Source organism: Dasypus novemcinctus, chromosome 3, assembly GCF_030445035.2.
Source record: "Dasypus novemcinctus isolate mDasNov1 chromosome 3, mDasNov1.1.hap2, whole genome shotgun sequence".
Taxonomy (NCBI): domain Eukaryota; kingdom Metazoa; phylum Chordata; class Mammalia; order Cingulata; family Dasypodidae; genus Dasypus; species Dasypus novemcinctus.
In genome coordinates, this window is record NC_080675.1 from 142,274,934 (window position 1) to 142,290,268 (window position 15,335).

The 15,335-nt window shown below is 35.4% G+C and overlaps 1 protein-coding gene across 10 annotated transcripts in view; it reads left to right on the top strand.

Moving 5' to 3' along the window:
- MAP2K5 (mitogen-activated protein kinase kinase 5) overlaps positions 1–15,335 on the top strand; it is a 300,226-nt gene that overhangs the window by 129,480 nt on the left and 155,411 nt on the right. For all 10 annotated transcript variants that reach the window (XR_011648445.1, XR_009185129.2, XM_058294389.2 and 7 more), the window contains exon 13: positions 269–317. Coding sequence is in view for 8 of the 10 variants with exons in the window: in XM_058294389.2 (XP_058150372.1) it covers positions 269–317 (49 nt within the window). In the remaining 2 variants the exon portion in view is untranslated. The remainder of the gene's footprint in view (positions 1–268; positions 318–15,335) is intronic.

Consider the following 15,335-nt stretch of genomic DNA (forward strand, 5'->3'; position numbering starts at 1 on the left):
TTAAAGGAAGAACCTGTGGCTTATACATTTGGCATCTCCACAGAACCTGGCACAGAAATGGGAGATGCTTAATAAATGCTCATTGGTTGACTTGAGTTTTTTGCTGTTGTTTTAATTTTATTGTAGTAACATATATATAACATAAATTTTGCCATTGTAAACATTTTTACTGTTTTATAGGACTAGGTTTGATATGATTATTTGTTCTTAATGTGGAAAATTCCCTATAAAAAACAAAATTGCATTGTTTTCTCTTTCCTAAATTTAGGTGGTTAAAGGCCTTACCTATTTGTGGAGTTTAAAGATTTTGCATAGAGGTAGGTGCTGGGCTTATAAACTTTGACTTAATTTTTGAAGGGTGGGAGCATTTCTCTAGATACCTTGATTTTTAAAGAGCATAAATGGTGATATTTAAGCCAGTGATATATTTGGTAGTCAAAATGATAGTTGCCTTATAAATGTTATTTTTCTTGTTGTTTTTTCCCCCCCTCAGCTACTGTCATTGAGATTATGAACCTGGTATAATAGTGTTTTTCTGAGTCATATTTAGCAAACCTGTAAAAAGATGTTTCATAGTATTTGAAAATGACAGACTTTCATTTTTCTTATGTAACTCTAGTTAATACAAGCCTGTCATCTTCTATACAATTCCATCCCTTCCTTTCATTAACATTTCAGGTATCATACACCAATTCTTAAGAGATTGCTCTATATACCTTCAACATGGAACTTTAAATAAGGAATTGGTGAAAGCGTCAGAGATCTCCTGGTTATTAAGAGAACAGATGAGAGAATAATTAGATAACTGTTGAGTATTGTAAAAGGTACCTCCCTTTGTTTTTTTAATGTTCCCAAAATGTCTGAGTTCATTTGGAGCAAATTATTAAGTAAGAAACAGACTATAACAAAGCAACTTCAGGGCCTAATGTTACTAACAGTACTGTGTCATTTTGTACATCTGGTCATCCTAGCTTTATGCACAGTGGGGAATGCAACAGCATACACAGTAAATGTGATTAAAGGAAAGCTTGTGTTTTTAAAAAAACAATAGCACAAAACTAAGGTATAAGCAAAGAGAAATGTAAAAAACAACTGATGTCTTCAATTGTATTATCACTTCTGCCACTAAGGGTTGTTTTTTGTTGTGGTGGTTTTGATATCCTAGGGTGTCCAAATTTCTCCTTAACTCCTCCATCCTCTTTTGAAGAGGGTATCTAGATTTCGAAGGTATTTATGCTGATTAAATGAAATCTCTCTTTAAAGCCACTTCATTCTACTTCTAGAGTAAAAGTGATACAAAATATAGATGTAAGAAGAGCAGGCTGAGTTGTGACAGTATTACTTTCCCTGGGAAAGAATGTAAACATGCATGATGATTGAAAGAAGTATTTTCACCACTAAGATTAAGAGAGAATGGTATTTAATAGATGACTTATATTGCCTCATTCCCTGTACTCTCACCTCTCCCGTACCCACCAACCCATAAAGTGGTTATAGGAATCAACACAGTTGATTTTTGTCATGTTTTATGGAAACTATCCATTTGACAAAAGAGCCAAAGAAAAACATCAATTCTCAATAGCAAAGCTCTCATTAACAGTACCTTGCCATGGAAATGCTAGTGTTGTTATTAAAGTGAGCCTTAGCATCAACCTTTACCGTAGGCATACAGCTTAATTCTGTCTTATAATGAATTCTCTCCAGCTATAACTTTCTATTAAGAATTTTAGTAATGCAGAGAAATATAGTGGATGGAGAAATAATTTTACTTATTTGTCAGTCATCTTTGTTTTTCTTCTTTAAAATCAGAAGTAATGCTGATAAGTAGATACTACTTTAGTATTCCCTGTATTTAATTATTTGGTTTTATTTTTACTCTGCGTTAGGAAGAAATAACCGAGTTGTTCTTTTGAAATGGGATCCTGATTGACATGTTTCAAATGAATTTTATCTAGATCTAAAAATAAAGTCTAAGATATTTGTCAAATTCCCAGTACAACCACCTTAGGATCATTATGAGCAAATATGGTTGATTAGAGCCTTGCAGAGGCTGATGGGCTTTCTTCCCAACTGTGGATGTAACTTAAGCTAAGAAAGTGTTCTTTGATCAGTGATAGATGAGGACATTAGTGGTTTGACTGATACAGAACATGGAGATTTCAAAAGGGATTCCAGGGCCCGTTCTTCTTTCAGTCTGTGCAAGCCAGTCCAATTTCCACAGAGAGTAACCCATTTTAACTTACCACTAGGTATAGGAAGAAGGTACCTGTGAGGGGCTGAGTGGAGACACTTTGGTAATGGGCCAACAAACCTTCTCAAGGATTTTCAGTTTTAAATAAGTAACAGTGGATGAATGTGCATCTGTTTCTCTGTGGAGGGAAAGACTGATAAATTACAGTGCCCATGAATAGATTTTCTCCTGTAGTTATCAGTTCTCAACTATAGAAATAAATATGCTGTGGTAATACTCCTCATTACATATATTTATGTTTAGTTTTTTAGTTCCTTGGCTATTCACAGAAATATTTACTTTCTGGATTTAAAAGCATGAGTTTTATTGAACTGTGGAAAAAGCCAAGTGTCTCTGGAGACTTTTGTAAAGCGTTGTAATAAGAAATTTACTCTAGATTGAGTAGTTATTAACTTAATATTTTAGAGGTTTTGTCCATATTTAATAACTTACATTCCATAAAATAAGATTAAAGATGGCTTTTATTTACCAAAAAGCTATTTAATTTTCTCCTTGATTAAAAAATTGTAGCTTTTTAGATCAGTTCAATCAGGCAATTAAAGATCAGAGCTTTTAAGTTCAGCTAAGGCAATTAAATAGATAATATACTTGTTTAGACACTTTTGCTGTATAAGCTCATGGCTGTACCTTCTTAAAAGCACATATACTCATTTTTGCCTTCTCTAAATGAATGATGATGGGAATTCTATTTGAATATGTGTCACATTGTCAAATCAAAGGCAGGAATCATTCTACAAAACAGGGAACCTGGTACAGGTGCTCTGAGCAAACAGGCAATGAAAAGAAGATGGTGAAAAAGAAGCATTAATAAGTGATCTAAACCATTTCCTCATTGTCTTGGACTTTGTACCTGTCATTAACCCAGAGGTAATTTCTTCCCTACCAAATGCTGCCCCTAAAAACCAGGGTAAAAAAGAAATTGCTTTGTACTTATGCTATAAACTCTGTAAGATTATGAAATGGAAATGTATTCAGTTACCTAATGAATAAAGAGAACAAACTTTCTCCCTTTTAAATGGCTTTCTTGGAATATAGTGGTCCAGATATTTAGCTATAAAAAATATGTTAGTGTATTTCAGAATTAATAAAACAAAGTTAATGACTTCCAAACTAGCTGTTGAAAATCTGGCGTCTTTCTATCGTGAATATCCAGTGAGCACTGTGGAGTAGAAAGATCTCAGCAATAAGCAGTAACAAACCACCCACCCATCCCATGGGGCTTATTAGACCAGTAAAAGTTAGTTTATTTGGTAATGTATTATGTCAAGTGGAAATATTTTTGGCACTTGAAAAGTACAAGAGTTACTATTCATAACGAATCATCAAATATTATATATGGATTTCACCATTAAATTTATTTTGCTTATTCTAAGATTTAGTTGAAATGGTATATGTGAAAGTACTTTGTAAACTATCAAATGTTAATGCAGGTATGCTTTTATTATATAACATATAATATATAGTAACTATGAGTTAATCACTTTATCCAATTAATAAGAATATCCTACTTTCAGATCAAGCCAGAGAGAGGGTTTATTTTATTTTGTATTACTAGGTCAAAATTATGAAAATCTTTTCTCTCTAAACCAAACATGAGGACATAATTCTTAAAATATTTGAAACTTTCATCAAGATTAACTACTTAAAGAATAAATTCTCTTTATTAAAAGACATATTGTGAGCCCTATAAGTATGGAATCTACTGACTTGGGTAAAAACAAAGAAAATGAAAAGTGACAAAGTCTGTTAGGCCAGATCCAGCATTACAGCAAGCATTGCATCTTAACTTCAAAACATACATCGCCACTAATGAGGTGAGAGCCCTGCATATTAATAAACTATACCTCTAGTCATAGCCATCATTACCCACATCAAACATAAATACAAGATTAACACCTAAGCCATTTCTTTGGAAGCTGTGAGAATGCCCTAGCAGTAAATGCTCTGTCTTTCCCTGGGGATAAAAAAAATAGAAATGGAAGGGTAATGAGAATAGAACTTAGAGTGAAAAAATAAAATTGGAAATCAAGTTGACGCAGCCTTACACATATGCAGAAGTTTTTGGCAAAAAGAAACTAGATATTTGGTGAGGCCGGACATTTTTTTTTTTTCTGTACATATGAACCTAGTTAGTTTCACTTATTTTTCTCTAAAAGGAAAGTGGTTTTTTTTTTCCTGTGTTTTTTTCCTTTTTCTTTTTTTTTTTCTTAATTTTTAAAAAATATTTCTGCAGAAATTCTGTCACTAATTGCTGTTAAGATGGATTTGTATTTAGGGAAACTCAGTCTTGTATTTTCAGGAGACATGTTCAAAATTTAATTTTCAACCCCTAGATTTACTTTTTATAAATCTGGCCTCTCACAGACCTTCCAGTGTGTGCTACCTTAAATGCCATGTCTGGCATTGTTAGTTCATTCATTTAGGAACTATTTATTTTATACCTACTATGTACCGCTGTTCTAAGTGCTTGTAATACATCAGTGTACAAAAAAAAGATTACTACACTGAAATGGAGATTACATTCTAGCAGGGGTGGGGTTAGAAAACAGACCGTAAACAATAAACACAGTAGGTAAGTAAATAGACTGTGTTTGACAGTGATTAGTAATATGGAGAGAAGAAAAAGTAGATTGAGCTCAGCTGAAACAAAAGGTAGGTTACAGTGTTAATTAGGTAGCCCTCGTAGAGACTATCAGTTTGGAGTAAAGGCATAAAGGAAGAGAGGGACTAGTCAAGTAGCTAAGAGGGAGCTGTTAGAGCAGAAGCCACAAGGGGAATGTGCCTGGAGTGTTCACAGAATAGCAAGGCGGCCAGTGGGGCTGGTGTTAGCTGAGGCCAAGTGGGTGAGGGGGAGAGTGGTGGAAAGGAAGGCAGTATAAAGACTTTGCCTTTTCCCTCAGAGAGGGTGAGGGAATCACAGCAAGGTTTTAGCAGAGAAATGACATGATCTAACTTGTATATTAAAAAGCTAACTATGGCTGCTGAGTTGAGAAAAGATTGTGTGGGGATAAGAGTAGATTAGGGGGAAGCGAACTTGGCCCAGTGGTTAGGGCGTCCACGTACCACATGGGAGGTCCACGGTTCAAACCCCGGGCCTCCTTGACCTGTGTGGAGCTGGCCCATGCACAGTGCTGATGCGCAGCAAGGAGTGCCCTGCCACACAGGAGTGTCCCCCACCCGACGCGCAAGGAGTGCACCCAGTAAGGAGAGCCACCCGGAGCAAAAGAAAGTGCAGCCTGCCCAAGAATGGTGCCGTACACACAGAGACCTGACACAACAAGATGACGCAACAAAAAGAAACACAGATTCCCGGTGCCGCTGGTAAGGATAGAAGCGGTCACAGAAGAACACAGCGAATGGACACAGAGAGTAGAGGGGGGAAGGAGAGAGAACTAAAAAAAAAAAAAAATCTATAAAAAAAGAAGAGTAGATTAGGGACACCCATTAGGAAGCTATTGAGTTATAGAAGCTCAGATCAGGGAGAAAGTCTTGAAGGTGGAGAGAAGTGGTCAGATTCTGGGTTTGTTTTAAATGTAGAGTCAATAGACTGTCCTGATGAATTATTTGTGGGGCTTAAGAGAAAGAGAAGAGTCAAGGTTATTTAAACTTTAAATAGTAGTTCAGTATGTTAAAAAGAGAAATGCTTCCTGCTACTTTTTTTTTTTTTCCTGTTAAAAGAGAGTATTGCACAACTGTTAAAATTGACCAAAAAAGGAAGAAAAACCTGATAATATCCAGAACTGGCTATTGATGGAAAAGATATCAGTGGTTATCAAGATAATCAAGTGATTGAAGCATTGAATAAAAAGGTGTTTCCCTAATGTCTAAACATGTGGAATAACTTTTCATTTGCTCATTGGGCATTTGTGTATCTTCTCTGAAGAAATGTCTATTCAAATCCTTTGCCCATTTTTAAAAATTGAGTTATTTGTCTTTTTATTGTTGAGTTGTATAAGAGTTCTTTTTATTTTCTGGCTGCTGGACCCTTATCACGTATATGACTTGTAAATATTTTCTCCCATTCTGTGGCTTGTCTTTCCATTTTCTTGATAGTGTCCAAAATTTGAAGTACATAAGTTTAAAAAATTTTTTTAAAGATGTGTATAATTTATTTTTTTATCCCCAACCCTCCTTTGTTGTTTGTGCTCATTGTCTGCTCTGTTCTTTGTGTGCTCGTCTTCTCTTTTTAGGAGGCACCAGGAACTGAACCTGGGACCTCCTGTGTGGGAGGGAGGCACTCAATGGTTTGAGCCACCTCTGTTCCCCACTTGTTGTATCTCTCATTGTGTTTCCTCTTTGTGTCTCTTTGTTGCATCATCTGATTGTACCATCTTGTTGTGTCAGATCCTTGCTCACTTCCTGCTTGTCTTCTTTAGGAGGCACTGGGAACTGAACCCTACCACATGGGAGGTAGGCTGGTGCCCAACTGCTTGAGCCATGTCTTCTTCCCAAGTTTTAAATTTTGATTAAGCCCAAATTATTTATTTTTTGTTTGGTTGCTTGTGCTTTAGGTGTCATGTCTAAGAATCCATAGGCCTAATTGATGCCTTATGACCCTTCTTGGTCATGTCTCCTGGTGCACAAAAAAAGAGTTCCTCAAATGCATACCTAGGAGTGGAAATGCTTAATCATATGGTATGTAAATATTCAGCCCTCAAGTTAAATTGATAAATTATCCCATTTATAGTGTATGTTTCCCTTGCTCGTCCACCTTGAGGTCTCCCTCTAGAGCAGGGGTTCTTAACCTTTTTTGTTCCATGGACCCCTTTACCAGTCAGGTGAAATGAATCCTACTGTAATTTATTTATTGGATTCATAATTGAAGAAATGCTAGTTTCCAGTTAGAGGTCAGAGAGAATAAAGATAATAAGTAGGTTTTTTCATTTCAAGCTCATGGGTCCGCTAAAGTCTTTCCACAGATCCCTTGGGGGTCCCTGGACCCCTGGTTAAGAACCCCTGCTCTAGAGCCCCTTATTGGTAGGGCCAAAGAGGGAGCCAGCTGGCCAAGCAACTCTGAAATCACAAAGCAGAATTTAGAGGGGTAGACTTAGAGATGAGAGGCAGAGCAATGAGTGTAAAAATGTGATCACTATGTAGATGGAATGGAATAAAAAACAACTAGGCCAGTGTGGCTGAAAGTCACGAGTTTAAAACCTCTGCAAAGTAGCCTTATTTCCTACCAGTCTCTATTTTGTGCCTTCTCCAGTGATGGTGCTCTTTCTACTTATAAACCTTCATTTATCATCTCTCAGTTACAACTCTGACCCCTACCATACTTTGCTCCTTTCCCATTGTTGAAGGCCCATTTCAAATGCTCCTTCTTTCATGAGTTTTCAGTGATCATTACAGTTGGAGGCAATAAGAATATCCCTCCCTTGGGTTCCACAGCTCCATAGCTGCCCTTTCTCTGGACATCAGGCACTGTTCACTCAGCATCATTGTTTTGGTCTATGACTCAACTCATTTTTTTTTTTTTTTTTTTTTTTGAGTTTAAGAACTATAATGCAACAGTATAGAAATAGAGAAAATAATCACATGTTTTGGCATAACTTTTATCATTTTTGGGGTTTGTCTGCATATTTTAATATATGTTGTGCATATGTTATGCTGTATCTGAATTGTTTTTGCCTTTATTAGGTCAACAGACTGTTTTTCCACATTGCTTCATCGTCTTCATCACAATTTTTTATGGTTGCACACTGTTCTATTGCATATTAGTTAATAGTCTTTATAACCAAAAAGGGAACTTTGGGCAGAGGATATTAGGGCATCTCACAGAAGCCAAGGATTCATGTGTGGCCCTGTCTTGGAGCCCCTGGAATAGGGATACAAATGTCGTGAGGTTTATTTTGTGCCTAGTGTCTGCTTCATTCTTTCCTCTTTCCCTCAGCAGCTTGGCTTCCTGCACTTTTCCTGTTCACAAAACAGAAAACACCCACTGATCATTCCCAGGCCTTACACATGTCAATCCAGGTATCCAGAGACTGGTCCCTCTTTCTCAGGAGCAGGCTCATCTTTTGTTTGTTTGTTTGCTTTCATTTCTGTTTCTCTAATTACTAGTGAGATTTCACATCTATTCTTATTAACTATTTTAGGTTTACTTCTTTGAATTGCTTATTAATATCTTTTGGCCATTTTTTTTTCTCTTGGGTTTCTAATAAATGTTACTGTTTAATGAGTACTTATCATGTCCTAGACACTGTAGTAAATAAATTACTTTTATGTCATCCTTAAAATAACCCCAGGAGACAGAAATTATTACTCCCATTGTATATACAAAAAAACCGAGACTCAAGAAATTTTTATTAATTTGTCAAAGACTGTATTGCTAGCAAGTAATAGGGCTGAAGTTTAATCTTGCATCTGTGACTCCAAAGCCTGTTATTACGATATTAATTGGAATTTGAAGATCTTCTGTAATTCAGAAATTTTTTGGTGGTTATGGTTTCTGGACCAACAAGAATGTGCGAGTAAATAGTTTGATTTCCTCTTGATTGAAAACACAGGAGAGAAACACCTGCATCTAAATGAAACTATAAATTCTACAGCACACAGTCAGAGGAGGAGACACTAATGATTCCCAAATCCACTACTTTAGCACTGATCTCTATTTCTCTTGAGATTCAGAGCTTTATTTCAAATACCCTAAAAGAAATTTTAGCCTGGTTTTCCATAGGTACCTCTGACTCAACATATCACAAAATAAACAATTATCTGTCTTGTCTTGGGCTGGATATTTAGAATGAGCTTGAGAAAGTCTACATCGACATAAATTTAGCACAGGAAAAAGTAGGAGCAAACCCTCAATACAAGAATCAACTCAAAATGGATCAAAGACCTAAACATAAAAGCCAGGATTGTAAAACTCTTAGAAGATAATGTAGGGAAACATCTGCAAGACCTTGTAGTAGGTGGGGATCTCTTAAACCTTACACCCAAAGCACAAGCAAAAACAACAAAAATTAGATAAATGGTATCTTCTCAAAATTAAACACTTCTACACCTCAGAGGACTTTGTGAAGAGGGTAAAAAGGCAGCCTACTCAATGGGAGAAAATATTTGGAAATTGCATATCCAACAAGTGTCTAATATCCATGATATATAAAGAGATCCTATAATTCAAAAATAAAAAGATATAAATGATCACTTAAAGAATGGACAAGAGACATTTTTCTAGAGACTTTTTTCTAAAGAAGAAATACAAAGGGTGAAAAAAGCTAGGGAAAGGCAAATCAAAGCTACAATGAGATATCATTTCACAACCTACTACGATGGCCATTATTAACAAACAGAAAGCTACAAGTGTTGGTGAGCATGTGGAGAGATTGGAATGCATAGTCACTGTTGAAGGGAATGAAGAATGGTGCAGCACTATGGAAGTCTGTTTGGCAGTTCCTAAGGAAATTAGATATAGATCTATCATGTGACCTGGCAATACTGCTATTAGGTATATACTGAAAAAACCCTGAAAGCAGTGACATGAACAGATATTTGCACACCAATGTTCATAACAGCATTATTCACAATTGCCAAAAGATGGAAACAACCCCAGTGCCCATCAACTGACAAATGGATAAACAAACTGTGGTATATACACATGATAGAGTATTATTCATCTGTAAGAAGAAATGAAGTCGCGAAGCATATGATGACATGGATAAACCTATAGGACATTATGTTGAGTGAAGCAGCCAGGCACAAAAGGACAAATATTGTATAATTTAGCTATTATGAATGAAATAGTATGAGCAAACTCACGGAGTTAATAGCTAGAATATTAGTCACCAGAGAATAGAATGTGGTTAAAGAATGGAAAACTGAGGTTTAATCTGGGCAAAATTGGAAAAATTGTTTGGAAATGAATAGAAATGGTGAAAGCACAATCATAGGATTTGTAATTAGTAGCACTAACATATGGGTATGATAGTAGGGTCTTTTGTTTTGGTTTTTGAGTAATGAAAATGCTGTAATATTGATTGCCATGATAGATGTGCAATTTGGTGATTATACCAAATGCCATTGAGTGTACATTTTAAATTATATGATTTATAAACAAAAAAAAAATTAAGGTGAGCTGGGGAAAAATACACCAAATATAAAATATGGAGATTAGTAGTAATACTTTGATGATGCTCTTTCATAATTTGTTACAAATAATTCACAACAATGCCAAGCATTGGTGGTGGGATGATATATGGGAGCCCTATATGATATTATAAATGTGGTTTTTTTTGTAAGTTCACAACTTTAATTATATACTTTTTATTTATTTATTTATTTATTTATTTATTAAGTATATCATGTATAAATGATATACTTCAATAAATTTTTTTAAAAATGTAAAAAGAAAAAGGGAAGCTAACGTTAGAGTGGAGAAACTTAGCACGCATAACCTTTACCAAATGATTAAGGTGAACATAATTAGTCAACACCAGTCATATTGATATCATGTAACCCCTGATATGATGTGATAAGAAGGGCACTTTACCTCTGTGGAATTCTTCTCCAAATTCTGTTAACCCCTGTCTAGCCATGAGAAAAACCATGAGACGAACCAACCCAAATTGGGGGGCATTCTATAAAATATCTGACCAATATACACAAAACTGCAAAGAAACTGAAAATGTCACAGATCAGAGGAGACCCAAGAGACATGATGACTAAATGCAAAGTGTTATTTAGATGAGATCATGAAGCAGAAAAAGGACATGAGTGGAAAATGGTGAGCTAAAGTCTGGAGTTTAGTTAGTAATAATTTAATATGTAATACGGCTTCTTCGTTTTGGCAAATTTAACATGGCAGTGAATGCAAGATATTAACATTAAGGGAAGCTGGGTGGAGGGTATATAGGAATTCTGTATTATCTTTGCAACATTTCTGTAAATCTAAATTTTTCCAAAATAAAAACGATTATTAAAAAAACAGGAGCAGACCAAGATCAGAAACTAGAAGACAAAGTATGAGTAGGTTGCCAAAACAAGGACTGTAGAGCAAAAATGAAATCAGGGATAGATAGAATCATACTGGGTTCACAAAACTGTATGCATACATGTCTAAAAAGGGTGAACTTTACTGTATGTAAATTATACCTCAGGAAACAAGACTTAAAAAAAAAAAGTCATTCTCTTACATGTCAGCAGCAGTATTGGAGAAGCTGTACTTTAGAAAGGTATTTACTCTATCCAAAAGACAAGTCTTTGTTTTTATATAACTTGTTTTTATTTGAAAAGTTGTGTACTTACAGAAAAATCATGCAAAAAAAGAGTTCCCATAATACTGACCCTATTATTAATTCTTTGCATTAGTGTAGTACATTTGTTACTATTGATGAAAGATGATTATTATAACTGTACTTTAACTATAGTCCATAGTTTACATTAGGGCTCACTATTTGTGTGTTATAGCCCTATGGTTTTGTTTTGTTCTATATTTTGAAATTTTTTATTCCAGTAACATATATACAGCCTAAAATTTCCACGTTTTAACCACATTCAAATATACAATTGAGTATGTCATTCATATTCACAGTTTTGCTGTTATTACCACCATCTATTACTAAAACCTTTCTGTCACCCCAAACAGAAATTCTACACCATTTAAGCATTAACTCCCCATTCTCCATCCCTACCCTGGTCCCTGATAACCTGTATTCTAGTTTTTCATTCTATGAATTTGCTTATTCTAATTATTTCATATCAGTGAGCTCATATCTGTCTTTTTGTTTCTGGCTTATTTCACTCAGCATGTCTTCAGATTTCCTCCATTGTCACATGTTTCATTCCTTTTTACTGCCAAATAATATTCCCTTGTATGTATAGACAACATTTTGTTTATCCATTCATCTGTTGATGGACACTTGGGTTGCTTCCATATTTTAGCAATTGTGAATAATACCACCATGAATATTGGTGTACAAATATCCATTTGAGTTCCTGCTTTCAATCTTTTTTGGTATATACCTAGAAGTGGGATTACCAGCTTGTATGGTAGTTCTATACTTAACATTCTGAGGAATTGCCACACTGTCTTCCATAGTGGTTGCACTGTTTTACATTCCCATTAACAATGAATGAGTGTTCTATTCCATATCCTCTTCAACATTTGTTACTTTCCTTTTTTTTTTCAAATAGTAGCCATTCTAATGGATGTGAAATAGTATCTCATTGTGGTTTTCATTTGCATTTCCCTAATGGCTAATGATGTTGGACATCTTTTCATGTGCTTTTTGACCATTTGTTTACCTTCTTTGGAGAAATGTCTATTCAAGTGCTTGCCCATTTTTTAATTGGGTTCTCTTTTGTTTGTTGAATTGTAGGGTTGCTGTTGGTCTGTTGAGATCTTCTATTTCTTCCTTAGTCAGTTTTGGTAGTTTGTATGTTTCTAGAAATGTTTCCATTTCATCTGGGTTAGCTAATTTATGGGTGTACAGTTGGTAACAGTGTCACCTATAATCCTTTTTATTTCTGTGGGATTGGTAGTAATTTGTACGTATCAATTCGGATTTTAATTAATTTGCATCCTCTTTTTTTCTTCGTCAGTCTAGTTAAAGGTTTGTCAATTTTATTGATCTTTTCAAAGAATCAAATCTTGTTTTCATTGATTCTGTATTTTTTTTAAATTATTATTCACTATTTCCTTTATCTCCACCCTAACCTTTATTTCCTTCCCTTGTTTGCTTTGAATTTAGTTTGCTCTTCTTTTTCTAGAACCTCCAGTTATATGGTTAGGTCTCTTTTTTGGAATCTTTTTAAATAAAAGTATTTAGATATAAATTTCCTTCTCTACACTGCCTTTGCAGCATCCCATACTTTTGTTATGTTGTATTTTCATTTTCATTTTCCTTAAGAGATTTTCTAATTTCCCTTGTGATTTCTTCTTTGACCCATTTGTTCTTTAGGAATACATTGTTTAATTTCCACTTATTTGTGCATTTTCCAGGTCTCGCTCTGTTATTGATGTCTAGCTTCATTCCATTATGCTTAGAGAAGATAAATTGTATGATTTCAGAAATTTTTAATTTATTCAGACTTCTTTTATGACCTAACATATGATCTGTCTTGGAGGAATGTATATTCTGCTGCTTTTGGGTGAGCTGTCCTATATGTGTGTTAGGTCTATTGGTTTTTAGTATTGTCCAAGTCTTCTTTTTCTTTATTGTTCTTCTGTCTAGATATTCTGTCTATTATTGAAAGTGATATTGAATTCTGGTATCCAGTATTGATATCTCCTACTATTAATGTAGAACTGTCTATTGCTCCTTTCAAATCTATCAATATTTGCTTCCTCTATTTTGGGACTCTGCCATTAGGTGGGTATCAATTTGTAATTATGTATTTTTCTTTCCTTTTTTTTTTTATTAATTCAGAAACATTTTATTTTATTTTATTATTTGTTAAGGTTTAATTATCCCTCCCCACCCATTTTTTTGTGCTTACTATCTGCTCTCTGTGTCTGTTCATTGTGTTTTCTCTGTGTGCTCGTCTTCTTTTAGGAGGCACCTTCTTTAGGAGGCACTTCTTTTAGGAGGATCTCCCATGTGGGAGGAGACACCCAGTCGCTTGCATCACTTCTGTTCCTTGCTTGTTGGGTCCTCGTTGAGTCATCCATTGCAACATCTCGTTGTGTTATCAGGTTGCATCATTTCCTTATGTTACCTCATTGAGCCAGCACACTGCATCAGCCCTTTGTGTCAGTTCACTGTCTTGCTTGTCTTCTTTAGGAGGCACTGGGAATGAACCCGGGACCTCCCATGTGGGAGGTGGACATCCAAGTGCTTGAGCCACATTCACTCCCCTATGTCTTTTTCTTGAATTGACCCCCTTTTATATATATAGTGTGTGTGTGTGTGTATATATATATATATATATAGTGACCTTTTTTGTCCCCTATAATAGTTTTTTACTTAGTGTCTGCTTTATTTGATATTAATATAGCTATCCAGCTCTCTTTGGTTACTGTTTGTAGAGTATATATTTTTCCCATCCTTTTACTTTCAGTCTCCTTTAGTCTTTGAATTTAAGGTGAGTCTCTTGTAGACAGCATATAGTTGGGACATGTATTTTTACTCATTCTGCCAATGTCTGTCTTTTTTATTTACATTTAAAGTAACACTGATGCTGCAGGACTTTATTTCGCCACGTTTTTATATAGTGTTTATAAGTAATAACATTATTGTCACTCAGTTCTTCTTTAATGCATACTTTCATATTTATTTGATTTTTTAAAATTATACCAATTTAGGTTCCTTCTTATTTCTTTCTGTATATATATTTTTAAATTTACTTTTTAAAATTCTTTTAAATTAATAGATCACAAGGAATGTTACATTAAAAAACATTTAAAAAATCAGAGGTTCCCATATAATCCACTCCCCACTTCCCACCACATCTTTTTTTTTATTGTATTTTTTTGAAGATATATACATCACCAAAAAAATGTTACACTAAAAAATATAAGAGGTTCCTGTATACCCCCCACATCCCCACCTCACTCCTCCCACACCAACAACCTCCCTCATCATTGCGGCGCCCTCATCGCACTCAGCGAACACATTTTGGGGCACTACTGCACAACACAGATAATAGTTTACCCTATAGTTTGCACTCTCCCCCAGTACATTCAGTGGGTTATGGCAGGGTATATGAAGTCCAGCATCTGACCCTGCATTATCATTAAGGCAACTCAAAATCCCCAAAATGCCCCCACATCACATCTCTTCTACCCTTTCCCTCCCCTCAGCAACTACTGTGGCCACTTTCTCCACCTCGATGCTAAAATTTCTTCTATTGCTCGTCACAATAGTTTTATAGTAGAATATCAGTAAGTCCACTCTAGTTCATATTTTATTCTTCCATTCTGTGGACCCTGGGATGGTGAAATTCCCTTCACCTCTGGATCAAGAGGGGGCTTAGATTCCACATGGATGATGGATGCAATTCCTCTGCTTACAATTGTAGGCACTCTTGATTCCCTGGTGTGGTAGTTGACCATCTTCACCTCCCTGTTAGCTGACCTGGGCAAGACCAGTGAACCAGAGAAGTAGGAGTTGCCACTCTGCTGAGGCTCAGGACCCAGCTGGCACAT